Here is a 27,415-nt window from a genome sequence, read left to right on the forward strand (position 1 = left end):
CTTTTCAACTCGCTGCATAGATGGGCGGGCCTTTTGTGTTAAGGAAAAAAAGTAACCCTATCAAATTAGGCCATTCTGACGAAAAGTCTGTTGTTGCGGGCTTGCGGCCCAACTATTGTGCAGCATTGGCTGCTCTCACGGAGAACACCATTCGATCCACTCAATGATCGGAATCGGATCGATCGTCTCCGATTCGATCCCTCCATCCTACGCGCTACGCCTCTGCAGCCTTCAGATCGGAATCGGATCGAATCCCCCACAAAAGTAAACCAAATCGACACATGGATCGATCTCGGTTCCATTCCCTTTCCCTTCCTAATTCCTATCGAGCTTGAGCAGACGGCCATGTCTTCCGCCGGCGCCGTGACGACGATAATGACTTCCGCTGGTTCCGTGCCAGTGATGTTCGTGCCGTTCGTGCTTGGCCCTCCCTTCGACAGCTTGTTTGACTCGGATTTTCTCGACAACCTGTCGACGCCAGCCGCCGATCGCGACAGGAAGCGCGCTCGCGGCGCTGATACTAGTGACGACGACGACCTGGCGCTGCAGCTGCAGGAGGTGGCGGCGGTGGAACGCTCTGATGCGTCGGGGGAGGAGGAGTGCGTCATTTGCCTGTGCGGCTTCCGCGTGGAGGAGACGCTTAGGGCGATGCCTGCTTGCGCCCACGCCTTCCACCACCACTGCATCTCCGAGTGGCTCCGCCGCAACCCTGTCTGCCCTCTCTGTCGCCGCCGGCTGCCCGCCACTAATCCCACACTCGAGGACGAGGAGGAGGACTGGGCGGACACCGGTGACTGGGAGGTGGAGGGCGTCGACGAAAGGAGGATTTTGAGGAGAAGGATCAGATTCATCTAAACGCCTGGTGGTCGATCATGACGCGAGCATGCCTGCCTACGAGAGGATTTCTACCCAGCCACAAGAGGACAGAGGAGAGGAAAGGAGCATCTTGCTTGTAATCCTGTCAAGCTAGGACAACTGGAAATCAATGGCTGTATGTTGCGAGATATTTTTTTTAGGGTGGGTGATGAAACAGATCAATGATAGTATTTATTATTAATCAGGATGATTTATCACGGCATTATCTCTCCTTCAAGCTCCAAAAATTCAGCAACATATGCATGTGCATCTGATGATACGATCAAGCGCAATTCGCTTAGAATGTATTGCACTGTGCATGGAGTATCAACCAAACCAATAAAGGTGACATCAGGATCACCTGAGGACATCGATGATCGGCAATGAGTTCTAACGGTCAGCAGCGAGGTTGCCCATGTTGCATCAAAGAAAGAAAATTTGAAAAGCACACATATAATAGATGAAAAAAAATACATTTGCGTTCGACGTTCGTACCCTTACCACTTTACCAGAGAGGTAACGAATGTAACATATGATAGATGAAAAAAATACAGATGCATATGTAGACTCATCACAGTTTTCCATCAAAATGAATTTATTTATTACATAACTTTACTAATAGTTTATTTTCGGTGTTGCATAGGAGTAAAAGTTAATGAGATCCATCATGCATCGCAACTCACAATAACAAACTTGTAAACGAGCAACTTTAAAGTGCTAGGTCAGCAGCCTGCCTAGGCAAGAGCCATCTTAACAATCCCAGCCTTGGCCGTCGGGTTGGGGCCATTCTTCACCGGGTACGACGCGTCCATGGCGATGCCGCACTTGCCCATGGGCAAGAACACGTTGCGCGCCATGCGGATGTAGCCGGCCTCACCCCACCCGGGGCCCCACGAGTTCTTCACGATCCAGAAGTCCTCGCCGTCCTCGCTGCCGTAGCCCACCGCCGTCACGCCGTGGTCCAGCTTCAGCCCACATATCCCGTTGAAGATGCCCTGTATGAACACGATGATGATCGGAAAGAACAGTTCATCAGAACAAAGAACTGCAGCTTTAATTTGTGCTCGATCCTTCTCCTTCGTCCAAATGCTTACCGAGATATAGTGCTGGAATGCAGGGCTGGCTGCGTTAATGGCGACACTGACGGGCTGGTTCGCCACCGCCTTCTGCAACGCCTTCTCATTGTTGGGTGGCACCATCTCGTATGAATCTATGGACACGACCTTTTTGTTTTCCTGCATTTTTGAGCCGAATGCAAATCTCCATCACCAATTCACCGTCGAAACACAAATACGTGCTGCATTTATCTTTGCATATACAATTAAACTGCAATCTTGTGCACGAATTTGTGAGAGTAACCGAGTTACCGACCCTGATGGCATCACAAGTCGCGTCAGTTCCGATGAAGGGGTAGTCGGCCTCGGTGTCGATCCCACCATTGTTGATCACGAACTGGAAAGCGTTGCCCATGTCTCCGCCATTGCAGCCGCTGTCCTGGCTGTCGCAGTCAATCAACTCCTGCTCCGAGAGCGACACGAGGTTGCCAGTCACGATCTTGTTGATCCCCTCCATGGCTGCCACCGCCGAGAACGCCCAGCACCCACCTGCGTGCATCTCTCACATAGCTCAGAGATCACCACTGCAAATTCCTACCGAAGAACTAACTAGCTCGCCGAGAAGTAATTAACGAGAACATGCAGCATATATATGGAGTTTGTGTGTGTACTGACCGCATTGCTGTTGGTTCTTGACCTCGGTGACGGCGCCCTGCAGGCGCCAGTCGACGGCGTCGGGGAGGTCGTCGCCGGCGCGGGGCAGGTAGCGGGTGCTCGGGGCCCGGGGTGCCGCCGTGGCGTTGCGGAAGCCGAGGGCGCGGCGGATGAACTCCTCCAGGGTGAGGTCGGCGAAGGGGGTGAGGCCGAGGCGGAAGGTGTGGAGCCCCGCGTCCGCCTCCGCGTTGTGCGCGTCGATGTAGCGGAGGTTGGCGCGGAACACCTCCAGCCGCAGCCGGTCCTCCTCGCCGGCCCGGTCGCAGTTGCAGCGCGGCCGGCCGTGCTCCGACCTCCACGCCTCGTAGAGCCGCCGCACCTCCTCGTCCGCCCGCTCCAGCGGCGCCGCGACGGTGATGGCGACGGACGCGGACAGTGCCACCGTGAGCGCGAGCAGCGCCGCGGCCGGCGCAGCGGAGCGTGGTGAACGCATGGCGATCCCTGGACTACTGGTTTGGATTGACCTCAAGCTCGCTGGATCGGCGAGAGTTGACAGGCGAGCGGGAAGAGAAAAGTATCTCTGAATTGATGCGTCTCTCAGTGCAGCGATGGCTTAGCCTGTGAAACGAGCTGATCAATTTTATAGAGACCGGAGGCAACGAAACTGGGCCGCCAGGCCCACTACCAACTTTATTCTGCAAACTCCGTCCATTGATGCCTGTCTCAAACAGAGGGCTGCCGCGATGGCAAGGTGTTAATTTTTGGTTCAGCTGTGTCAAGGTGTTAACATGATTATCCATCGACCAAACACTTTATTTACATTAAAATCAGCGACGGGCCAGCGGCAGTAAAAAAATTAGAGTCCCGCATCCACCAGCGTTCCAAATTATGAATCTGGTGTCCACGTTGCCCGTTGGACGCCAGCGTCAACATCTAGAGTGACCCATGTTTGCGATTGCTGGGTGAATGCATCAGTCCCCCTAATGATGGGTGCTTTGGTACCCGGATTTGGACGAACCAACCAAGAGACGAGCTGTGTACACAGTAACACCTCGAGGCCGGCGGTTTGCCCCCAAGTTGAGCATGCTCTGTTATTCTACTCCACGAGACGCAACGAGCGATCCAGATTGGTCGGGTGCCCTGGCGTGCACGCAGCTGCCCTTTAGGCGAGCTGTGCGCGCCGGAGGGTGTAGCCGTGCACGCGCGTGCAGCCACGAAGCCGCCGAGGGCGCGCTATCGGTGAAGAACCGTGGGGAGACGCGCGATCCTGCCGTTCAGCTGGTGCTTTTTTCGGGGGCCACGAGTGCACGACGCACGCGGCTTCGTGGCGTTTGGGGCCGTGGCGCGAGGCTGGCTTCGCGGAAATGGTCGCGCTCGCGCAACATCGCTGGTGAAACGAATCTAGTTGGTGCTGTGATCTGGTTCTGGGGGGCGCTACACCGCTTCCGTTCAGTCGCTCGGAGTATTCGATCCGAGCCGAGTACTTGCCGCGCTACGGATCCGCCAATGTGTTGGTGCGGCATCTTCTGGTTACCCGATCTCCGACGCTTGGAACGATGGCCAAATGGCTAAGCCAAGTCCGCGGGAGATAGAGATGCGGCAACAACCAACAGAAGTGACCTGACAAAACGATCGCTTTGCTCCAGCCTGCAGTATGCTTGCTCCGAGCCTCCAGAACAGCGATCACGGCCTGCCTCGATACGTGATGGATTCCTTGGAGAAAAATAAATAAACCAACCTCCCTCCAATACGAAGGGATTTGATTCATCCAATCCATGCTTATCTCAATACACATGAATCTGGTCCAAGAACCCCTGGTATTAAGTAAATAAAAAACTCTTTTCAGAGAGCATTCATGTGCACACCATGGCAGATGACACCAGCCACCAGCCCGTGAATACTGTTTCATAGTCATGTACCAAATGAACCATTAACTTGCATACAATTTTCTTAACCATATCCGGTATCAAGACAGGCACCCAAAAATCTGGGCATTTGAGTAGACGCCATGAATCGATACTATTAAACAATTTCATACTCGAGCATGCAAGAGTTTGAATCCTTTCTTCAGAAGCATAGACGATTTTCCATAATTCAGCCACCATCTCAGTTTCCAATGCAGTTGTATATTACAACACAACAGATACAACTACTGAAAACGTGCCCATTCTACAGAAGTATGGACCATTGCCACATGAGCAAAAAACATCAGAAAAATGAACGCAACCACCACCAGATTAACCAGATATATGCTTCCTACTGTGTTTTGCAGGTGTAAGAGATATACATTACAAGGCCAGTACAATTCTCATCAGTTCTCTTGTCCTTGAAGGTCACCCTTCCGTTTTGTGGTGCTTCGGGGCCGAGATGATTTGTTGGCTCTTGACAACCGCCTGTCCTCCTGGTCTTTCTTGTCATTCAACAACTCGGATGGAAGCTCATTGGTGGTTTCAGGCCACGGAGTGCGTTTTGCAGGAACAACGATGTCCAAAGGTGGCTCTATCACCCACCTGCCAAAGAACATATTTAGTTGTGGAAAAGGAAGAAAAGGACAGCCATTGTGCAGAAAAATTAAAGAGACACACGAGCAAACAGCTAACAGTAGCCATACACTCTAAACAATCCAGTATCTTGGCTAACGGAAGCAATATTTTCACTCTTTGAAGGTTTCAGTAAATTAGCTGTTTTCCTTACAAGACCATTTCCTTGTCAAGGTACCAGGAAGAAGCTACTTATTGCACATGGTTTTCAAAGGCACTTTTTCTAGGAACCTGGTATTTGTTTTTTCACTTTTTTTTGGACCAACAAGGACCTGGAATTGGCTTAGATGCTACAATCATGCCAAACAAAACATATAAAATGTTAACAATGATACATTGAAATTTCTCCATTGCACTTTAGCCATGTGGCACCATGTCAGTGAAACAGGCCAATCATTTCAATAACATGTAATCTTACACTCTTAGTAGGCATGAAATAAGCAGCGATTGTCTAACACTTGCCAGACACACATGCTAATTGGTCAAACTTGGTGCAACCTAGCCATATTTTCGAGCACTTGGAAACATATAATTTACGAGTGCAGCAGTTTATAATCAACAACAACAAAACCTTTTAGAGTGCTAAGCAACTTGGGGGAGGCCTCATCAGTCTATAATAACAAAAACATATCTGAATTGGAAATACAAAACATGGTAGTATGTAGGCAAGGCATAGAAAGCATCCTAGACCAGCATGGAGCTCTATAACTAGACTGGCTTAGTGACAGGACACAACTGTTTTACTTGAGGTATTAGAGACTTGTAAAGCAGTGATCAGTGACATACTTTATCTCAATGCAATCAACCAATCACATTTGACACGATAAAACCCATACAAAAATTTAATTCATAACAAAGGGCCTGTTTAGTAGGAACTTGTGGAGCTAGAGCTTGGTGTACACAGTGTTGGGTGTCTCATTTTCTTTCCAATTTAGAATAAGACTAGATATTAAGCCAATTTATCATAGCATACAAACTCCAAATATAGCGTGGTCCGTGTAGAGCTGCCAAACAGGGCTAAAATTTCAGTTGCTGAGTAGCTATTAGACAGTCGGCTTATGTCCAGTTGTCATACAGTTCGTTGGAGATTTTGAGCCTGGGCACCTAGCTAAGAATTCTGCTAAGGCCTAACTAACATAATAAAGTTAAAAGGAGTTTTTATGATTTGGACTGCTTTTCACCTGATGTTTGGAGTGTCGGATGCTGACAGAACATTAGTCTTTCTCATTAACATAGCTGGGTAATAAAAAGGTAGGAAAATATAACGGGAGTATTGAAAAAAAAAACTCACCCCTGAGGAAACTTGCTATCAGCCCGTGCTTCAACACGAAGCCACCACAGTAGGACCTTCTTCCCACAGTTTCCTAGTGGCTCAACAGAGGACGGATCATTCAACAGAGTAAGTGGGTTCTCAATCTCCTCTCCATTCTCACCCACAGCATCAAGATCCTTCACCCAGTCAGGCTTGCCCTCTGCCTCCTTCCACAGCATTCTCGAGTTCAACACAAAGCCAGCCCACTCTAAACCCCTGGGCAGAACAGGGGCTGCCTCGCCAACCACTGTGGCAGTCTTCCCAGAAAACGGCAACGAGTTGAATGTGTGCCATCCAGCGAGATGCCCAGAGGAGTTACAAGCTGGGCCCTGGACTGGAAGAGGCATATTCTGCTTGTCCTCCTCGCTGAGGCGTGGTTGTTCTGCCGCTCCAGTGTGTGCAAGGATTCCAACGGACACGGCGCCCATCCACTGGACCTTCTGCACCTCATCGAACAGCTCCATGCTATGGACATTGCTGTCATCCGCAAATACAACTACGCCATCCATCTTCCTCTCCCGAATCACCCTACACAAGCAAACCAGCACTTCATTTGCCACTTCTCTCTATTAATAAGACAGGCCAGCGAAACAAAACTACTAGTACTACTAGCTATGTATGAGGAAGTAGGAAACCAGACATACCGTAGGGCATGGAGGCGCATCCGGTTCTCAGTGGCATGGCGGTCCGCCCAGTCATGGGGCATGCGGTCAGGGAAGGGGATGTGGACGAAGGTGAGGCCGGAGCGCGCAAGTAGGGACGCCGTGGCGTTGGTGGTGCCGCCTGCCTCGACGACGATCCAGGTGAGCGGGTATGGCACGTTGCGGAGGGAGTGGAGGAGGCCGGTGAGGTGGAGCGCCTGGAACGCGCGGGAGTAGGTCGGGGTGACGACGAGCACCTGCCTGGGCTCCTTGACGCCGTACCAGCGGCGCTGCTCCTCCTGCACGCGCTCCATGATCCGGTGCGCCCGCATCACCTCGACGGGGTCGGGGTGCGGCCACGGCCGGATCCGAATCCCGTGCCGCCCCACCACCACATGGCTCTGCGGGTTCCCCTCCGCCGCCGCGGCCGCCTCCAGCGCGGTGCGGTTGGCGGGGTTGGACGGGGGAGGGTTCGCGGCGGCGAAGGAGAGCGTGAAGGTGTTGGTGGTGGTGGTCGTCGTCGTCGTCGTGGTTGTCGTGGTGGTGGTGGCGCGCAGGACCGCCGCGGAGGAGGAAGAGGTGGTGGCGTGGTAGAGCGCGGTGGTGGAGAAGAGCAGGAAGAAGAGGAGCCGGGAGAAGCGGAAGCCGAGGTAGAGCGAGAGGAGGCAGCAGAACGTGTGGAGCAGGAACCAGAAGGTGGACGACGCGGGCGCCCGGGACCCGGCGCCGCCGCCGTCGGCCCCCGCGGCCCCATCTCCTCCCCCCGCGGCGCCGCCGCCCCCAGCCGACCGCGCGGCCGCCGCCGACGACCGCCGCAGCTGGCTCTGCGGCAGCAGCGACTTCATCATCGCCGCCGGCTACCGGTGCCCGGATCTGGGCTCCCCCCGGCCCCTCCTCCGAGCTCCGACCGGAACCGAATCCGTCGGTCGGTCGATCGAGCTCGTCGGCGGGTGAGGGGTGGAGGTGGATAGTTTTTGAGAAGGGGAGAGAGAGGTAGGTGGGGGGTGAAGTGCGGTGCACGAAACAGCGGGTGCGGAGGGGAGGTGAGGTGGGCTATCAATTGGTGGGCAGAGGAAAAGGAGAGGAGAGGAGGGGAGGGGAAGCGAGGTGAGCGCGCGTTGGGTTGGGTTGGTGCCCGACGGGGACGGGGCGCAGGCCGGCAGGGGCGAGATGGAGCCGTGAAGAAGCCAAAGGGCGCAGGTGCGTGCGCCGTGCGGTGCGGGTGCGCGTGGACGGGGGGGTCGGGTTGGGGGAGTTTGGTGACGAGGTGGGGGCGGGATGGCGAATCCGCGGGGCGCGGACGGGGTCGGCGGCCGGGGCGGCAGGGGAGAGGGGAGAGGGGAGAGGGTTGGACTGGACCAGGCCGCGGGTCGCAGGGGGATTTCTTGATTTCTTCCGCGTTCGGTGACGGCGTGTCGTTTGTTTCTTTACGTTTTCTTTTGGGAGTTTTGGTAGTGGTTTCGTGTGTTTCTACACGTTTTCAATGATTGAGAGGCAGCTGCTGCCGGCCGCGTCGGCGGGTGCTCTCGGTTTGTGCCAGCTGCGTTTGACTTACGAGCTAGCGTCGGTTCATGCGCCTTTTATTTTCAGAAGAGGAAGACTTCAAATTTCAAAGAAATTTAGCTGAATAATCCTGCGCGATCACGGCCCCACGCGAATTGGTTGACGCCTTGGTGACCGACACGTAGGTACTTCTCCACATTTAGAAGGTTTGCAAGCATCTTTTCCTTGTTCAAGTGAATGCTATTTCTTTTCGTTTCCAAGGCTCTATTATATGAGAAAAACAATAGTGTTCTCCAATATCAGAAAGACTAAAATTCTCATAGGATCGCCTTTCCAAGATGGATTTCGGGTGAAATGATATCACGGAAGTTTTGGCAGATATAGATTTTGCAGTGCCACAACATACAAGACATCAATCAACAGTCGCATTCACATACAACAAAACAAGGAGCCATGACCAGGGCAACGCCCCACGCTGGTCCAAGATTCTTCACGCACTGATAATTGACACTTCGAGAGAACTGCGTTATTCCAGTTGTTCCCAAAAAAAGGAATAAATACTCATTGGGAGAAACAATGAGTGCAGCTGTATAACACTAAATATCACTTTTTAGTCGATTTTACATGACCACATGTTCCGTGAAAGCTTGAGCAATGGCTCTCCGATTCTTATGCATTACAACAATGAATGGCAAATAACGCCCCACATGACCTTGACCGGATGATTCACGTTGCCTGACAATTCCAGCGCTACGGGAGGCAGCAGCAATCTGTGCCCCCATGCTCAGTCCCTCATTATAGTGCAGACAAAAGTCATCTTTGAACTGCCAGTATGGGTTCACTCGTAGGGATTCCTGAAGTTCTTGAGAAGTTCTGGAATGTCATATCCAAGCATATCATCCACCGCCTGTATCATCTTGGGCTTGACTTTCTCAAACTTGTCGAAGCTATACCCGCTCAAGACCTCTTTGAAGTGCTCCACATAAGGGAAATCCCCTGCCGGAAGATGGTATTCCCGTTGCACCTGTTCCACCAGACAGTTGTTGTTCAGAGCATGAAAATTACATAGAAGGGAGATTTAAGTGAATGCTTCACATGGCATCCAGAAAAGGAAAAGAGAAACAACTGTAGCTGAAATTAAGCAGGAAGGGCCAAAATTCACAGCATCCACAAAACGCAATCAGCTCTTACTAAAACTAGTAAAATAACTGAAATTTAAGGTGCAAGCTGGTTAGGCGGAACAACATAGCATGAGGCTAAGATACGCAGATAAGCCACCAAAAAAACGTGTGGTAAGAGGACATCTGATAGCCAAAAAGCTTCCATCCTAACATAAGCAAGATCATCCGAGACTTATTAATCTACAATGGTCCTAGATCGACAAGAGAAGTTAACAACCCCAAAATACATACCTTTGCAAACTCATCCTGCAAATTGTCTATGAGTCGTTGTTGGGCTTTTGCTTTGCCCATCATTGTAGGCATCTCCTTCTTTAGATGGCCAATTATATAAGCATGGATCTTAGCAGCTCTAGCACGTTTAACAAATTCATTGATCTGAAAAGCAGAATAGTGCTATTAATATGTGAAAACTCAGGACTGAAAAAGCACATGCAAAAAAGAACTTACCCGACGATCACATGCTTTCTTGGGGATATCTTTGAGATCAGAAAGGAGATCATCTTGCTCTCTCTCAAATAGTTCCTTTCCAAGTGGACCAACAGCTGATTCATTTACTGGTTTGTCATTGAATGACCTACAGGTAAACTTGGAAGTCACTTTGAATGATTTGCATGTGTTTGAATGATCCAAGGTCACTACCAGAACAAGATTCTGATAAACTATGGTAAATGAAATACATCAATGGAACTTCTAGAGTCTAGTAGTAATTGTGAACCTACAGTTTGGAAGTCTAATGTAATCTGCTATAAACTATCAAAGAGCTCACAACAAAGATCAATGTATCAGAAGTTACCCAATATAAACACGTGAAACCTCAGGTGTATTCAATACTTTGCCAAGAGACCACATCAATGCACCATAAACTCTCATAAGCTGCATGTCAATAAGAAAAAATGATAAATATGTGGAGCAAAACAAAGCAAAATGCAATATCACGAGTAAGACACAAAACAACCACGGATGCTACCTGTTGAGTGTCTACTTGATCAGCTTTGTTCAAAACTACACGTATTTTATCATCATGCCCACGTAAAGATCCGATGACACGTTTGAACTCATCACTGATATCAAGCTTATGAGGATCAAACAGAAGAAGAATAAGATCACACTTTGCAGCAAACCATGATGTCACACCAGTGAAATCATAGCTACGTTGTGTGCGTTGCTTCTCACCAGAAAGAACACCAGGTGTGTCGACAAATGTGATATGCTCTAGCAGCTTCAAGGTAAATGTTTGGTATCAGTTTCCAGATTACATGCCATTTAGGCTTTCACATGCAACAAAATTAAATCTTACTGGATGTCGCATCTGAGAGCACTCAAACTTGGATAAAAATGCAGTCCCAAATGTTGTAAGACCACTAAAAGGCATGTCAGCTTGAACAGCAATAGTATTCCCAGGAATAGTCCTTTCGTCAGATCCTGACTGGCAAAGCATACACAAGTTAACTGGAGCAACAAAAGAGGGGAAGTATAGGTACAAAAACACATGCTAAGTTAACTGCAATAGCATTAGAATAAGATAAATAAACTAAAAGTGGTCGAAGAGTGTGTTGAAATAGGTGCTTAGCATCTATTACAAGCTCCACAAGCAAGAATTTGCATAAAATATATGATGAGCTTAAACTTAATATTGATTGGTGATGTCTGTATAATACTAGGGAAGCAAGTGGTGACACAAACGTGTAGTAATGAGCCATTAGTTAGTTCATTTTTATCTTGCTTCCCTTGCTTTGAAATCCGGATTAATTCAATTAGATGAGTTTTGGGTCGACCCAATGACCCAAAACAATCGAGACTTGCATCCCTTATAATGCTTCTTTTATATTAGCTAACATTCCCAACAAACCCTAAGAAATCAGAAACAATCATAGATACCATGCCTAATGATATAACTGCAGCTGATAATTTCAGAGAAAAATTACAGAAAAAAGGTAAAGGCTGCTAATCACCACACAACAGCATAAACTAGATAATTGAGAGTATTTTCACGAATCACAAACATTCAGATCCAAGCATCTTATAGAAATGAACTAGTAATGCATCAATGGAAGTATTTTAATTTTTGTTAGTAATAGAAAGAAACACCCAATAAATTTGCAGACCGACAATATTGCTCCCCATAGCACCTAAGAAAATTATGGCATGAACACTAGCGCTAAGTTTTTTTTCAATATTTCTACCAAACAGAGAGTCTAGATCAGCATTTAATATGTAAAAACTCTTTGCACACTCTTGAGAATTTTACGAATTACATCTAGAAAAGCTGTCTTTGCCATTTGCTATCAACTATGTGATTATATGATCTGTGAAGCCATCATCTTAGGAGGAATCCCACAGATAACTAAAAGATGTAAATTTCCTATCCAAAGTTTTGAGAAAAAGTTGGGACTGCTTCAAATCGGTAATTCATCAACTCTAGACCAGCACAAGCTTAAGCATGTGATGACTCTATCATAATTGAATTAAGAAATAAGAGGCATCATGTTCATATCAAAATGCAAGATTAATGCTCCACTTTTCTTTTCTAATAGACTTCCACAAATCATAATCAGAAGTTGAACTCCTAATGCACCTATTATACCTACAAAGAGATCCTAAGTCTAGCTCAGTTTACCATGACAACAACAAATCTGTCCGTTGTTGGCTCTGGTCCAATATGGGCACCTGAAAATATAGAAGATAAAGTGTCAGACGACATGTTACTTAAACAAATCTGGGAAACTATAGAAGATAAATCCGGTAGATATAAAAACCTGGATAGCTTGTTCTTAGCAGATGCTTGATAAAAGTTGTTTTACCAGTAGAATATTGACCTAAGAGCATAACCATTGGCTTTGCATCAAAATCACTACTCGTCTGCAAAAAAAAAAATAGAATTGACATTATTCTGCACGAAAAGGACTTGCTTTGAAAAAAAATGGCAAGAAAACAGCGATAATAATGACATAGTCTGGTTTGTACAGTATTGAGAAACTGATAATACAAGTACGTACCAGCAAAGGGGAAACAAAATCATTGAATTTGTATGTAACTTCCAAAGGCTTCAGCTTTTCGATATATAATTTTTTCAAGCCATCAATGACAGAAGTAACAGCTGTCAGCGGTATCTGTTCATATATAACACCATCAAAGAAAATATCAGCTGACAGCAATTGTTTATGTTGGGCAAATATTTGAACAAACAGATCTGCATTGGCATTGCTTAATATTTTACAATAGAAACACAATTAGCTATGCTTTCTTACAAACATCTTGCTGGACTGTGGGCTTCTGTTTAGCCAATCTACATGTATCATATTGCATCCAAGATATGGTTAAAATAAATAGGCAGGTGGCCACAGAAGTGAACCAGATATCATAAGCTTTTCCCTTTGTTACAGATGATAACTACACAAGCTAATTGACTAAACACTTGTTGCATTTTCCCTTTGTTAGCTTGAAAGGACAACCAATGAAAATATCATCATATGCCCTCACTAGTCACTACCATAGTTGTACTAGTATTTTCTTCACAACTTCATTTTTTGCTGGTTCAGTAAATGGACGGAATGCAATCTTTATTCACGAGAGCTAATATCCTAGGAGCCTACAGAAGTCACATTAAAATTCTGAAGATAACATGAGTATTACCTTCTTTGATGACTTTGAGCTGAACCATTTGTTTGTTAAAGGTGATTGTTCCTGAGGAAATCCTGCATGGATATAAAAGTTTTGTGACATAGATTTCTCGCAAGCAGGAATTTCCTATTAAAGAGGTGCATTACTTACCATCCATTTCCGGATCAACCCGCTTCACCACATGCTTAGATTTCTGAAAACAAATTATTACCGTATTACTATACAATGTTGGGATAAAGCACAACAGTGATAAAGAAATGATTGTAAGGACTTAATACATTACCGCGAGTAGAGCATCCAAACCTTCCATCACAGGTGGATTCAAACTGCTCAAATCTGTCAGATATAACCTTAAACTGTTTAGAGTAAACAAATAAATAAACATATGCTATCAAAATAGGCTTAATTTGGAGGCTAGCAACAACCATCGCGCTTAAGGCTATCCTGAGTGATCTCATTCCCCGCTTGCGCCAAAGAGACTAGCTGCCAATTGACAACAAGCCAATTACTGGTGAACAGTGACTCAAATCACCTGGTAGAAGCAGAGAGCACAACAAGAGCATCGAATAGAAAAGGCAAACCTGCATTGCCGCGACGAATTCGGGGAAACCCAGGTACCCCTGCCGCCTGGAGTCCGCGATAGCCCAGACCTTGAATCAAAACACAGTTCGACAAAAATGGCACATGAGGGGGGTAAAAATCAATAGCTCTGCTAGCAATACAAAACAGGACAGGAAGGGGGCAGAAATAACAGCGACAGCCCGCACCTGCTTGAGGTCGGGGCGGGAGAGCTTGGACATGCCGAAGAACTTGATGGCGTCGGGGCCCGTGATGCGGCCATCCCCATCTGCAACACCGTCGATTACACCACACCGCATCCAGGCGAGCAACAGTGGAAGAGGGATTGGGGATCGAAGGGGAGGAGAGCAGGGGCGGGGGGATCAGACCTGAGTCCGCGAGCGCGAACCACTCCTGGTAGATCTTCTGGTGCTCCTTGGAGCAGCCGCTCGCGGGGTACTGCCCGATCTCCATGGCCGGGCGGCGGTCGGTCGCCGCGCCCCTCCGCCCCCGCCTCCTCCGCTTTACCGCCGGGGGAAGCAAAACCCTACGACGTGGCCGCACTGTGTGGAAACAGAGCAGCGTTTTCAAATGGGCTTTTACTTGAGCTCGACGGGGTGCTCTCCGTGCGGCCGTGGAGTTTGGCTCGAACCCACGCGAGCGAGGTTGGCTGGCTGCTCGTGCTCTGCTGCCCAACACGCTGAGCGTTGACGCGGCCGTGTCAGCTCGTGGCGCGCGCGATGGCCGGTGGGATAAGCGGGAGCGGACCGGATCCTACGTGGATTATTATTCTTCGAGGACCGATTAGCCCGGATGTCAGTTCGACTGCTTGACACTAGCAAGGGAGTAGTAGTATTCTGTGATGAGGTGAGACTGCAGATTTTTTCTAAGCTGAGGACCTGTTTGGATGGACTAAGGTGATTTCGCTTGCCCGCGCTCGCCTCGCCTGGTTCAGCAAGGTTAGCAGCGTTTGGATTTTTTGCTGGTCTCCTCGTTACTTATGCTTTCAAGGTTTTTTCCTCACTCGAGCAAGCAAGGCAATTCGGCTCTCCTCGGCTGGCAAGGCTAACCTTGCCTGCGAGTCGAGGCAAAGCAAGCGGGCAAAAGTTCCAAGCGGCCCCTAAATATGCCATCTCTCTCCAGCAACCCTTTCAGTCAGAGCGTATCTTTAATTTTCTTTCTTGCAGAAAGTGGTCGAGGCATTTCTGCATCCGCACTTGCACGACGTTGTGAAAGCGTTGATCCCCCCCTCCTCCTCTGGTTGGGTTTAGTTGGGCTGTAGCTTTTGAAAAAGTTGTTGTGAGCTATGGGCTGTGGAAAAGCAGCTGTGAGAAAGCAGTTGTGGGAAAAGTAGAAGACCCTTTGGTTAGAGCAGCTGTAAAACTGTAGACTATGTACAAAATACCTGTAATGCCCTAAAAGATCTGTGGGTGTGTTTATATGCAAATTGCTTGTAATAAAGTAATGTGTTCATTAATTCGTATGTAAATAATTATTTTAGAAAGAAAGAAAAAATAAATTTCATATGTTCTTTGTCCATTAAAGTGATGGTCCATATAAATAGAACTATATCCATCAAAAGTTCTATACAATGATGTCATCCCTCAACATTATTGTCCTCCTCTCACACTAACCAAAGCATCAGCTATCCTAGTACGACTGGTATTCATGGTATCATCATTCTCCACATCGTCACTCTCATCTCCTTGTGTTTGTCTCGTGCCACATGTATGTTGTACCAAGTACTCCTCATCATCATCACATCTTTTGAACTCCTTATCACACAAATTGCTGTCACGAATAAAATTATGCAATGCAAGACAAGCCATAATGATATGTTTCTGAATACGAGGTGAGAAACTTGGCATGCTCTTCAAAATACGCCACTTCTGCTTTAAGACTCCAAAAGATCTTTCAATGACATTACGAAGAGATGAATGCAAGAAATTGAACATCTCGTACTTTTCTTGGGGAGGCCCCGAACGATGCTGAAATTCTGGTATATGATACGTGCTTCCTTTGAAAGGCGCAAGATACCCAATTCGGTTTAGGTAACCTGAGTCCACAAGATAATACTTTCCTACAAAACCAAGTTAGTAAGGTACATAATAATACAAGTATTACTAATTTGATGAAGGAACCAAGTATACCTTTAGGAGGCACGGGGAATGAAGGAAAATTTGCCAATGCATGATTGAGGATACGTGTGTCATGTGCAGAACCCGGCCACCCGGCAACCGCAAAGGTGAACCTCATGTCAAAGTCATAAATAGCTAGCACATTCTGAGATGTATATCCATGACGACACGTGTGGTTAACCACTTCGTCCACTGGCACTACCACTTTAACATGTGAACCATCTATTGCTCCAATTGCATCTTTAAAGTATGGCCAAAAACGGTCCTCTCTCACCCTTTTATGCTCCGTAGAAAAAGTGGGATCTCTTGGTTTAATATTGTCCTTAGCTAACTTGCGCAAACACTTCAACACTTCGTGAAACTTCATGTGAACTGTCCAAAGTGACCGTGTGAAACGATTTCCAGCTTGTGAAAAAGATTGTGGTCCTCCGACGATCCATAAGAACATTGCCAATGACTCAGTAGACGAAACATTGTTGGTTGAAGTCAATTCGTAAGTAGAGACTAGCCAGTCATGAAGTTTATCGAAAATCTCGGTGCTCATCCGAAACATCTTATAAAAATACCTCGGGCGTGACATACACCTCATCACCCATTGAATTTTAGTTTTTGACGTTTCCCTATATTCAGCTTTATGCAAATACCGCTCAGTATACAAGTTTCCCATTTCTCCCATAGCACCAGCATGTTGTGCAAGTTCAGCTAGCAGCAGTAGTCCTTTTTGTCCTCCTTTGGCTACATCTCCCAATCTATCATCCATCTACATGAGATATTAGTATATTAATAATTAAATACAACAACTTTCTTGACAATACTAAATGAAGAAGCTCAACATAGCACAATAATAGATAAATAATGTTTCACATCTCCAAGCAAATTATGGTTCAACATAGGGTAAAAAATTATGGTTCAACATAGGAAAATTATTGTCACATATGACAATAAAATAATCTGACAAACATGGAAACAAATCAGTGGCGCTTCATCATCTCCTTTTCTAGCTCCCTCTCAATCAAATCGAGCCTTCCTTTCGTTGTTTCTAGAGAGCTAAAGAGCTCCCTAAATTCAGGTTTAACAATTAGGGAGGCGGTTGTGTGCATTAGAGCAGTTCCTTCTTGCACCCCACATTCTTTCACCATCTTCATAGTCTCTGTAATGGTAGGAACTAGGTTGGTTGGAGGAGCTGATGATGCTTCAACACTTGTGGAGATCCTCTCTGCAGCATTTTCTATCTTCAAATAAGTGGTCTTGTACAAATGAAAGAATGGGCTCTTCTCATCCTTCTCTTCAACACCAATGGAGGTACCCTTACGTTTCCTTTTTCCTAGGTTCACTGTCATATCCTTCTGCTTAGGTTTTGCTACCTCATCCACATCCTCATCACTTGCCTCATCGGATGATATATCTCCAGGACAGGATGCAGAAGATCCACTTACATGTGCCTTGCTAAACAATATGCAGGTCATCAAGGAACTTAGGTCCTTATTTTCGAAACTTCACATGGTGGCATTTGATTCCTTTCTCACGATTGTTGCATCTCTACAATTAGAATTTTTTTTTAATAAGGCACACCATAACGAAGAATGGGAAGAATATAATTACAATGACAACATAGTTCTTACAGCAAGGTATTCGTCCTACCATTCGTCTGAGCAGTCAATAGTTTGTTTTGCCTCATCCCATCCAAGACCAGTTGCACAATTCTTGAACTCCATAAACGTTGAATACTCCTTTTTAAGAAGATCTAACTTGTTCTTCAATTATTTTTTTGTTCTCCTATCACCGGATTTTTCTGCAAACTTTGAAACAACATTCTTCCAACCACTAGTAGTGAAAATTCCCATCGGCCTATTCCCGACTTCAATCTCTTCTTTGCAGGCATCAATCAAATGCCTTAAAAAAGCATCACCCCAATCCGCCTTATCACCCATTCTTCAGCCAACCAAAAATATTATTTGATTCAATTCATATGACTAATGATAGATATTGTGACTTCAATAAATTATAAGAATTGCATGTGAACAATTTTGAGTCACTACCACCCTAAAAAATATTAAACAACTTAGATAAAATGAAACTGAGGTTGTAAACTCCTGGGGTTTCTATTTTCCTTCCACGAAAAGAAAGCTACCAGTTCAAACATTGATAAGAAGACCTATAATGCGTAAATAGAAAGCTACCAGTTTGATTCGGTGAGTACAGGGGCTACTTCATCATGATTACTGCCTGTCAAATCGTAAATAGAAAGTGTTGCTGATCTACTAGCCATCAACGAGATGGCAGCAGGGGCTACTTCATCATCATTACTGCCTATCATTGCTACTGATCTACTAGCCATCATTACTACCACGGCAGCAACTATTACCATCGACAGATGAAATCATCGATGAAATCGAGCCAAGTCCCAGCAACTCACCTTCAACGAGACGGACGTGAGAGCAGACGCGCAGAATGCGACGGCCGTCGACGGGCGGGCGTCCGCAGGAACATGTACATACGAAATACGAGGCTGGAGGCGGACGGCCGGGTGCGGCGGACGGGGGCGCGGTGTGGCGGGTGATCTGGGGGCGGCGACCGGATCAGGAGGCAGACTGGCGACTGGGGCGGCAGCCGGTGACCGGGGCCGGAGGGCCGGCGACCGGGACTCGGAGGGAGACGGTCCGCCGGGGGCGGCGCTAGAGAATACGGGAGGCGGACGGTTGACGGAAGACTTGCGCTAGAAATAGATCGGAAAAAAATGAACCGTTACCTTTCATAAAGAGTGGGTGAAAGTGGCAGGTGGGTAATTTTTTACCCCAAAAGCACCTCAAAGCAGGGGGATGGTGCTTTTACATTTGTACTACACCAAAAGCAGCTTTTGGGCAAAAGCACATAGAACTTTTTTGCCCTTTGGTTGGCTTTTGACTTTTGCAAAAGCAAAAGCAGGTTCAAAAGCTCAACCAAAGGCACTCTTTGTTCGTTATTTGGAGCCGGCATTGTAGCTAATTATCAGCGATTGGCCTGGCCCCAGTGTGTCAAGGAATATTTATGAGCTCTACCTCTGCAAACGTATGCACTAAACTTTTGCCGATACCTAAGGCCAATCTGATACCAAACTTGTTGCCGCATCTAATATTCCGATGTTGTTCGATGCAAATAAGTCGGATTGACATGACAAACAGATAAACAAGAGGGTATGGGACGATGCATATCAACAAAGTTTGAAACATGTACACACAGACACACTCAGCACCGCTCAATGGAATAGGGTTCAGGCTTAACAGCATTCAGTTCCAGCACATGTGCAAAATGTAATCAAGTACACGTTCATCTAATGCAATACTCCCTCCGTTCCAAACTATAAGTTATTCCAACTTTTTTGGAGAGTCAAACCATTTTATGTTTGACCAAAATTACAGAGAGGATCACGAAGGTTTATGACACCGAATAGATATACTATGATAATTTATTTAATGAAAAATATTTAATAAAAAACTAATAGTACTTATTTGGTATCATGAATGTTAGTACTTTATTCTATAAATTTGATTATATTTTGACTCTTCAAGAAAATTAGAATGACTTATAATTTGGAACGGAGGGAATATTAAATAACACAACTAAACACTAGACGGTGAAATACAAGATAAATTCAAAACAAAGGAGGCGACCAAACACTTTCACCGATATGCAAGCTAGCTGAAGCTTAATCTGTCGATTGGCACATCCATGCAGCTTAGCATTGAAGGAACAATAGTGCACGACCTCATTACCAGAGCCTTTTTCACCTGCCTTGAACTTCAAATGGAGCATAGCGTCAATTGGGACAGCCACGCACTGTTTTAAGCCACATGACTTGCCAACTGTGCCATGAAAAAGTTGGATTTCTTGACTTTCCCCCATAATGGAAACAAAGGAAATGAGAGATAAGCCAAAAGCACTGTGCACTTGTGATAAGTCGACTTGTATTGCAGCCTCAACTGCAAGGTTAACAAGTGTTAAACACATGTCAACAGTGCCACCATTCCCACTAATAGGCTGTGAACGGACACCACCACATGCGTTCATCGTAGTGTATTAGTCCGTCAATCAGCTGGAGGTCGTCTTCCTCTTTCTCTCCATTCTTGATCCTCATGTCAAATTCGGTTAGAACATCCGAAAGCATTGGAATGCCCCTCTTAGGGCCAGACATCTCGATGAGAGAACCCTGTGAAATTATTATTCTTTAGTGGCTCTGCATAGCAAAATAATAATGCATTCCAATGCTAAAGACTTCCTTTACAAGTCATGGCCAATGCCCAATAGATCTTAAATAAATGATAACACAAACTCTAAACTCTCAGGAACAAAACTTAAAAGAAAATTATGTTTTCATACAAACATAAGTTTCTTTGTAAAACTCAAAATGATCCTTCACTGCCTAGAATGTTTGTCATCAATCAATCACTGCCTAGAATGTTTGTAACTCCCAACTTTGCAATGTTTGTCATCAATCCCTATCTGTTTTCTTAAGGCCGATGTACAGACCATGTTCGGTTCCATTTATAGTGCTCAGTTACCGCAAAAAAGACAATACACTATCTTTACATTTACAGTTCTGTTAATCAGGATGTTCTGTATGAGTAACTCTATTGACAATTATTACAGCATGCCCATTGTCTATCCATGTAATAAACACTGTACCCCAGCTTTTATGTTTAAACGAGATTGGAGTGGCTGTAACCTGAGAAGTATGTAGGTTTCATCTCATTTCTGCAATGATTGAAGAGAAGCATAGATGTGCACCTGCTGCACGATGACGGGATCATCCATGCTATGATTGAAAACATAATTAAGCAGTCCGACTGCACCTCTCTCTCTGACCAAGCTTCACCAAAGATTACATATTACCACAACTGTTAGTACACTAGAGAAACAAATATTATAGTTTATAGCTATGATTTTGCCCCACATATTTGTCAGCTTGCCAATGGGCGTATCCAACGCCCATATACAAACCCATACATATCAATTGATGACATAGTTTGCAAATGTCCTAAGAATAATGAATAAGAACAGGAAAGATATTTGGATCCCTTGCTCTCTTTACGGTCAGCAATATCAATAAGATAACATTCTTCCCAATTTCCCTTATATATAGCACCATCACGGTGGCTGCTATTCTTAAGGATTGACGCAGTGCATATACCATCGGTGGCTGTGACACTGTTATCTTTGACTGCCTCTGTCTCCTTCATCATCTCTGCTTTATCCATTACTTGGGTGGTAGCAGAAGGGAAATGAAGGTGCTCATCCAACTTAGGTAGCTTCTTCTCGCGTAACACTTCAATACTGGGTTGCATGCTCCAAGGTTCATAGGCGACGCTGTAGATCACACAGAACAAAAGGATATACTATATATTAAATAATAACAATGAGCTGAGTAGGTTAGTAAACTCTCTGATCGGGAATACTTCGTACCCGCGCTTGACATGCTGGAGATTGGCAGGGGCGTAGCCTGAAACTCACATGGTGATCGGGCCAGACGTGGGGTCCCATGTGGGGGTGCGTCCCTGGGTTCGGGTAGTCTTATTCCCAATCATTGGATTTGCTAATCGAAAAGTCGTTACGTACGACCTGGACAGTCGTATATAGCTGGTGATCAGGGTACTCTCCTGCAGGATGTAATTTGATCCGGATCGCCACAATTCTCGGTTATGAATGCACTTGGTCACTGTTGAGCATCGTAGCATAATTTCATGAATACTATATCTTTCTACTAATGTTTGGTGTATGACTTAATACCTTGTTGTTTGCAAATAGTCTTGTATCATCACCTAGAATGGTTAGGTAATGACTTAATACAAATAAAAGATAAAGCTAAGGTCTCATTTTTAGTAAGTTTTTTGGCAAAAATATATCAGCCAAGTACACCGAAAAAGCTATCATGTACTTCCAAGAAAAACTATTATATTGGTTAGTCGAGTAAGCCTTGCTGAGTACCTCGTACTCAGGGTTATCCCTTGTGGCTATTTTCAGAAGCACCGCAGGAATCCACCGAGGAGGAAGCCCCGAAAAACTAGGGTATAGTTATGAGTCTCACAATACCCTTAGAAGCAATCTTAAATGCTCATCTCCTCCCGAACCGTTTATGTTTTAAATCCTAGAACTTCTGTCTAACACTGCACTGTTAAGTTTGTTTCAAACTATGTCTTGTAATAACTCGTACCTCGTGTATGTATGTAAAAATGTAATATTTGTTGATGCTATCTCATCGCGGATACAATCCTGATGTATGGCTATGAGACACGACGTGGATCTTTCGAGGAGTCCTAGGGACACTCGACGGACGACCGGACTTATACTGTTTTAAGTGCGTTTCGGATAATTGTTGCATCAGCAGCAATTAGGCGCATTTAAACAAGTTTAAGTTGGACGGTTCCGCCACACCGCGCCCTGCCCCGCCAGCGCCAAGCCGCCCCGCACGCCGCGCCCGGCCACCAGCGTCAGGCCGTCCCGCGCGCCGCACCCCGCCCGCGCCTGCGCTTGGCCCCACGCCCGACCCCGCGCCGCGCCTGGCCACCCTCGCGCCCGGCCCCGCGCGTGCCGTGCCGCGCGCCGCCGCCCGCGTCGGGCCGCCCGCCTCACCGCCCGCGTCCCATCGCCAGCTGTCGGTCGTCGCCCCTGTGCTCCTCGTCGACCGAGCCAGCCCCCACCACGCCATTCATGCAGAGCTCCGCTCTGGCACACCACCGGTCGGGATTCCTGGCCTCCATTGAAGCCACCGGCCACCGAGTCCCGCCGTCCCCGGTGCGCCGCTCGCCCCCTCCCTCCCGCCAGCTAGAAAAGCTGCCCGAGGCCGGCCCCCTCCTCCTCCCCCAACACAAGCTCGCCGTCCTCCCTACTCCCCTACGCGCCACCCCAAACCCCCGCCCGAGCTGCCTCTTTGCCTACCGTCGGCGCCCCTTCTCCGGTTCCCCATCGCCCGAGATGAGACCTCAAATGGGTTACCTACATCCTCCTCCACCTACCCCGCTGCTTGGCCTCGCCGCCGGCGAGCTAGGCCGGCCAGCCCGCCACCGGCCGTCCCCCCTCCCCCCTACCTCCTGTACCGGACCAAGGAAGAAGAAAGGGAAATTTTCCCTTCAATTTCGATCTAACCCCCTAGTTTCCCTTATTTGCAAACCAGTCCTCCCACCTCTCTCAAAGAAGTATCGCAGATACACCCTTCCACCTTTCAGAAATAATTACAAATAGGTCCCTAGTTCTCGCAATTTAGTCCTAAACCTTTTTTTAAGCCCCTAACACTCCTTTAACTCATCATTTCATACGCCAAACTTCCTCCAATTGATCCCAAATTCGACCACGGCCTCCTGCCATATACTTCCGCTGAGGCATATCCAAATTGCATGAAAATACCCACTCCTTCAATTTTTCGTTCGCATTCTCTGTTCGTAGCTCAACGGGTAAAATTTTATTTCTCTTTTATTTATTGTGTGCTCGATTGTGTGTGCCGTAGATCGCGGAGTACTCGAGGAGGAGCATGAGAAGGAGTTTGACCGCGAACCCGAGCTCGAGGACCAGTACCGCGAGCAGGAACTCCCGGAAGGCTTTGAGAACGGCAAGTCCAATCTCACCCTTTGATGCATATTTATCCTAGTTTTTCAAACACAACCTATTGGTCTGTTTTATAAATTGTATATTATTTTACCGCTAAGACATGGTTGGATAGCCACCCCTTGATTGTTATAATTATTCCTTGCTTGTCCTATAATTATCTCTAAATATGACTTGCTCTGTTTGGATGATAATTACTGCTATAATGCTTAGGACCTTGTTACACAATTCAATCATGACCACAATATGTTTTGTTATAGAATAAATGTGTGAGTGTTTTAAAAAGGGAAATTGGGTTCTTCGGAGGTAAAGGAAAGATATGCTTAGATGAGATGGATGGGTGTTTCATGTGTGAAATGCCAATATGTTGGGCTCGTACCTTGGTGGTTGAGCAAAGTTGGGAGATATCCATCTTGTCATGGTTAAGGACCAAGTTGATGTGTCATCTTGCCTAACCCAACCTTTGTACAACCACTCGACTGTTGTATGCGGCAACGGCTTAGCATAAATCCCACTAGCTAAACTGTTAGTCTCCGGATGAGCTGGTGAGCAACGGGAGCCATGGAAAAGGAGTGAGATCTTTGTGACTTAGGTCTCAGTTAAGATCTCGTTGGTAGGTCATTAACCCCATGGTTGCTTCCGTGTGGACGAGTCAGTCTTAGCTAAGGTGGGTAATGGCTTTGTTAGGATCCGCACTGGCACTAAGGTGATCGTGCTGCGGTACCCTACTTGTGGGAAAAGTGTACAACCTATGCAGAGTTAAAACCTATCTAGGTAGCCGTGTCCACGGCATTGGATGAGTTACGGCTTGGTCACATAACTAGCACTTGGAGATGGATGGTTTTTATGGCGTGTGTTAGATTTTGGAAGTGTCCGACAGTTGTGTCATGAGCTAGGGTGGACGGGGAGTCCGATAGCAATAAAATTTGGATCCTTTGTGTAGGATCAACCCCACTTAATGTTTCGGTTTCTAAAGGAAATGTTTTGCGAAAACTCTTTTGAAAAATGAACCCTTGCATGTGTTGAAAATCTAGCTTTAATGCAAATAAACCTTAACCCCATCCTTGTTATATCCTGTGCATACTCTTGCTTGTATCCCCCTTCGTGGATGGGGTTGGACTTGTTGAGTACTTTCGTACTCACCCTTGTTTTGTTACTTCAGAGGAAGACCCGGACTACGTCGCCGAGGATCTCGAGCAGGAGGTCGTATCCGCACCCAACGCTGCCCGTGGTGTTGGCCTTTGTAGGATGCTTCCGCTGACGCTTAGTTCTGATTGCAGCCCGAAGTCCGACTGGACTGCAACTTGGATCTGTATCGTTGTTGGTTTAGTTCTCCTTTGGGTGTGGCTTGCCCGCCCGCTCCTTCGGGAGCTGTACGATTTATGAACCATCTGTTGAATAAATGTGTTATCAGCCTCCTAGGACTGATAGTTGTATCACATTTAGTCTCTACTTATGTGGGGACGCCTCACTGTCTAAATCATGTGTTCGAGTTAACCTTCGAGTTTCTGGTCTTCGGCAAGCCCCACACACAAAATACTACCTCGGGTACCCCCTCGGTAGGTTGCTAGGTCTAAACACCGATAGCTGGCGTGCCAGGTAGAAGATCTCGCTAAAGATCCACGAGCGAACTCGATGGCTTCACTCATCATCAAGCCCACCGTCGCGTTCGAAGAAGGAGCGATGTTCTTCTTCGGCTCCTAGGTCTGCATCGTGGACGGTGCTGGAAACTTCCACCGCTACATCGCGTCAGCCTCGGAGGAGAAGCACTACGACATCAATCTCCATCGCCAAGCTCTGGAGGACTTCATTGAAAAATTCAACAGAATTTTTGACCTCTTCCGAGGTCCTAGGGGCGAGTATGAGTACAACTCGACTTCTCCTACCAGTCGGACTGGTTCCCACGAGTTGACGCTCGAGCCATCGTGCAAATCGGTCTACAACACAAATCGGTTCCCGTTCGGACTCCGCAACGCAGGCACCATCTACCAAGCTTCCTTATCCAGATCCTAATCCAACTCGGATTTGATCGAGGACTTCAGCTACTACTCGGATCCATAGCAGGGCCTGGTAATCACATCTACTCCACAAGGCAGATTCGTCTACTGGCCCGGCATGAAACCATTTGCCCTCGCTAGGGACGACGAGTCACGCCTTGTCGCATACAACGACAACCTCTCATTTCAGGAGGGAACACCTCTGTCTCATATCTACGAAGAAGACGACCCTATGGAGATCATCATGGCAAGCTCGAGTAGTTTCTCCCCAGAGCGAGAACTACTCGCCATTATCACACCTTAAAGAGCCAATGACGATGGCGAAAAGCAACAGGAAAGAAATCCACGACGCGAGCGCCATTGAGACGACGTGTCGGCGGATGAACTCTCTGCCAATGTTCAAGGAGAAGAGACAAAAGATCAAAGGACGTGCCAACAAGCTAGAAACACAAAATGAGCAGAACGTCGACGCTGCGTTGCAAACAACCTACCTATCATGAACCTAGATCAAGCGTTCGAAGCAGTTTCAATGCATCAACATAACACTCCTCTCGCCACAGTCGCCTCCATTGACCTGCTCACTCGGGCAGTGGCGCAAGACAAGTACACCAGGCAACTAGCTTTCCTGGTGGAGCACGCGAATGAACCACTCGATCGATAGAGCCCGATCAACTCGGTCCGACGCACCTCCTCCCATCATGGCAGCAGTGGCAGGCATCCAAGTCGCCACGAAGCCTCCAGAAACGAGGTTCCCAGGAATTAGCAACCCAAGGCAAGTCAACACAGGGCATAAAGTAGTAGGACAGGACCCTCGGGAGGCCTTAGCCCCCGCTGGGCTTACCCGAAACCCGAGCAACCTTATGACCTTCACCAGCAGATCAACCAGAATCGCAACGCTCATGACATCATTGAAGGGCGTCGTCGCGAACGCGATCAAGAAGTCGACTACTTGGGAGAAGACACGGACGGATTCCCCGCCTTTTCAAGCCGAGTGCGCAAGACATTTCTACCCAACAAATTTAAACTTCCGGGTATCAAAAAATACGACGGCAAGCAGGATCCAGTCCAATGGTTGAGGTGCTACTCGCTAGCAATCCGAGCAGTGGGAGGAATCGATGACACTAAGGTCATCTATTTTCCCATCTGCATGGAGGCAGGGCCACTCACTTGGCTCGAGTCTCTAAAGAGGAACTCCATCGATACATGGAGCCAGTTGAAGGCGGCATTCACAAATAACTTCGCTGGAGCAATGCAACGTCCTGTTAACAGGATCGACTTGTCACAAGTCAAACAGCAACAAGGCGAAACCCTACGTAGTTACCTATGCTGTTTCTTTAACAAGAAGGCCACTGTCGAGGACATCACGGAGAAGGACACCGTAAAGTGCTTCCAGAACAGTCTCTGTGACCGCCGGATATTCCAAGACTTTGACAGAAGATGCCCGGAGGATATCAAGTCTCTCAAGACAATGATCCAAGTTTGGGTAGATGAAGAAGATAAGGAGATCGAGCGGTTCGAATCTAGTCACAACAGAGGTCAGAACAACAACAACCAGAACAACGGCCAAGGTAACCGCAAGAATCGCAACGATCACTCCAACGACAATCGAGGCAACTACTAGGGTGGTCAAAACAGCAAGAGGAAACCAGAAAATACTATCGCGGCAATGTCCTAGTCCTCCAAGAAGAGCGGTGGAAACCAAGAGAGGACTCCTTCCAAGGAGCTCCTGAAAAAGCAGTACCCATGGCACCCAAACTCCAAACACTCTGCGATGGATTGCATAAG

General features: G+C 47.0%; 5 protein-coding genes across 5 annotated transcripts; 1 reads left to right on the top strand and 4 right to left on the bottom strand.

Moving 5' to 3' along the window:
* Nucleotides 1-167: 167 nt before the first annotated feature.
* On the top strand, nucleotides 168-1,228 carry LOC140222427 (RING-H2 finger protein ATL66-like). The gene has a single exon (XM_072292959.1). It carries the CDS (start codon nucleotides 346-348, stop codon nucleotides 853-855), a length of 510 nt encoding a protein of 169 aa, XP_072149060.1. The 5' UTR covers nucleotides 168-345; the 3' UTR covers nucleotides 856-1,228.
* A 174-nt stretch (nucleotides 1,229-1,402) lies between these two features.
* On the bottom strand, nucleotides 1,403-4,477 carry LOC117853307 (oryzain alpha chain). The gene is made up of 4 exons (XM_034735702.2): nucleotides 2,586-4,477; nucleotides 2,227-2,459; nucleotides 1,950-2,090; nucleotides 1,403-1,850 (listed from the first exon to the last, which is right to left on the bottom strand). The coding sequence occupies exons 1-4, from the start codon at nucleotides 3,055-3,057 to the stop codon at nucleotides 1,590-1,592; spliced, it is 1,107 nt and encodes a 368-aa protein (XP_034591593.1). The 5' UTR covers nucleotides 3,058-4,477; the 3' UTR covers nucleotides 1,403-1,589.
* Nucleotides 4,478-4,626: 149 nt separating this feature from the next.
* Nucleotides 4,627-8,189, bottom strand: LOC117853305 (probable beta-1,4-xylosyltransferase IRX14). Its single transcript, XM_034735700.2, has 3 exons — nucleotides 7,061-8,189; nucleotides 6,396-6,944; nucleotides 4,627-5,074 (listed from the first exon to the last, which is right to left on the bottom strand). Exons 1-3 carry the CDS (start codon nucleotides 7,903-7,905, stop codon nucleotides 4,876-4,878), a joined length of 1,593 nt encoding a protein of 530 aa, XP_034591591.1. The 5' UTR covers nucleotides 7,906-8,189; the 3' UTR covers nucleotides 4,627-4,875.
* Nucleotides 8,190-9,064: 875 nt separating this feature from the next.
* Nucleotides 9,065-14,575, bottom strand: LOC117853304 (EH domain-containing protein 1). The gene is made up of 16 exons (XM_034735699.2): nucleotides 14,310-14,575; nucleotides 14,130-14,209; nucleotides 13,944-14,012; nucleotides 13,788-13,845; nucleotides 13,646-13,698; nucleotides 13,513-13,555; nucleotides 13,375-13,436; nucleotides 12,738-12,851; nucleotides 12,498-12,600; nucleotides 12,359-12,408; nucleotides 11,039-11,167; nucleotides 10,709-10,960; nucleotides 10,535-10,614; nucleotides 10,189-10,315; nucleotides 9,973-10,116; nucleotides 9,065-9,584 (listed from the first exon to the last, which is right to left on the bottom strand). Exons 1-16 carry the CDS (start codon nucleotides 14,392-14,394, stop codon nucleotides 9,399-9,401), a joined length of 1,635 nt encoding a protein of 544 aa, XP_034591590.1. The 5' UTR covers nucleotides 14,395-14,575; the 3' UTR covers nucleotides 9,065-9,398.
* Nucleotides 14,576-19,652: 5,077 nt separating this feature from the next.
* Nucleotides 19,653-21,451, bottom strand: LOC117853695 (uncharacterized). Its single transcript, XM_072293491.1, has 2 exons — nucleotides 21,005-21,451; nucleotides 19,653-20,244 (listed from the first exon to the last, which is right to left on the bottom strand). Exons 1-2 carry the CDS (start codon nucleotides 21,377-21,379, stop codon nucleotides 20,068-20,070), a joined length of 552 nt encoding a protein of 183 aa, XP_072149592.1. The 5' UTR covers nucleotides 21,380-21,451; the 3' UTR covers nucleotides 19,653-20,067.
* Between the last annotated feature and the right edge of the window lie 5,964 nt (nucleotides 21,452-27,415).

Source organism: Setaria viridis, chromosome 4, assembly GCF_005286985.2.
Source record: "Setaria viridis chromosome 4, Setaria_viridis_v4.0, whole genome shotgun sequence".
Taxonomy (NCBI): domain Eukaryota; kingdom Viridiplantae; phylum Streptophyta; class Magnoliopsida; order Poales; family Poaceae; genus Setaria; species Setaria viridis.

Bases quoted from the DNA above. Each gene is read 5' to 3' on its own strand.
- LOC140222427 (XM_072292959.1), top strand. From the start codon at position 346: ATGTCTTCCGCCGGCGCCGTGACGACGATAATGACTTCCGCTGGTTCC.
- LOC117853307 (XM_034735702.2), bottom strand. From the start codon at position 3,057: ATGCGTTCACCACGCTCCGCTGCGCCGGCCGCGGCGCTGCTCGCGCTC. The intron at 2,460-2,585 runs GTCAGTACACAC...AGATGCACGCAG, and splicing joins CAAGAACCAACAGCAATGCG to GTGGGTGCTGGGCGTTCTCG. The intron at 1,851-1,949 runs GTAAGCATTTGG...GTGTTCATACAG, and splicing joins CATTCCAGCACTATATCTCG to GGCATCTTCAACGGGATATG.
- LOC117853305 (XM_034735700.2), bottom strand. From the start codon at position 7,905: ATGATGAAGTCGCTGCTGCCGCAGAGCCAGCTGCGGCGGTCGTCGGCG. The intron at 6,945-7,060 runs GTATGTCTGGTT...TTGCTTGTGTAG, and splicing joins ATGCGCCTCCATGCCCTACG to GGTGATTCGGGAGAGGAAGA. The intron at 5,075-6,395 runs GTGAGTTTTTTT...GTTCTTTGGCAG, and splicing joins GATAGCAAGTTTCCTCAGGG to GTGGGTGATAGAGCCACCTT.
- LOC117853304 (XM_034735699.2), bottom strand. From the start codon at position 14,394: ATGGAGATCGGGCAGTACCCCGCGAGCGGCTGCTCCAAGGAGCACCAG. The intron at 14,210-14,309 runs GTCTGATCCCCC...ACGGTGTTGCAG, and splicing joins GTTCGCGCTCGCGGACTCAG to ATGGGGATGGCCGCATCACG. The intron at 14,013-14,129 runs GTGCGGGCTGTC...TTTTGATTCAAG, and splicing joins CCCGCCCCGACCTCAAGCAG to GTCTGGGCTATCGCGGACTC.
- LOC117853695 (XM_072293491.1), bottom strand. From the start codon at position 21,379: ATGCAACCCAGTATTGAAGTGTTACGCGAGAAGAAGCTACCTAAGTTG. The intron at 20,245-21,004 runs GCAAGCTGACAA...ATAATTTCACAG, and splicing joins GGCGTTGGATACGCCCATTG to GGTTCTCTCATCGAGATGTC.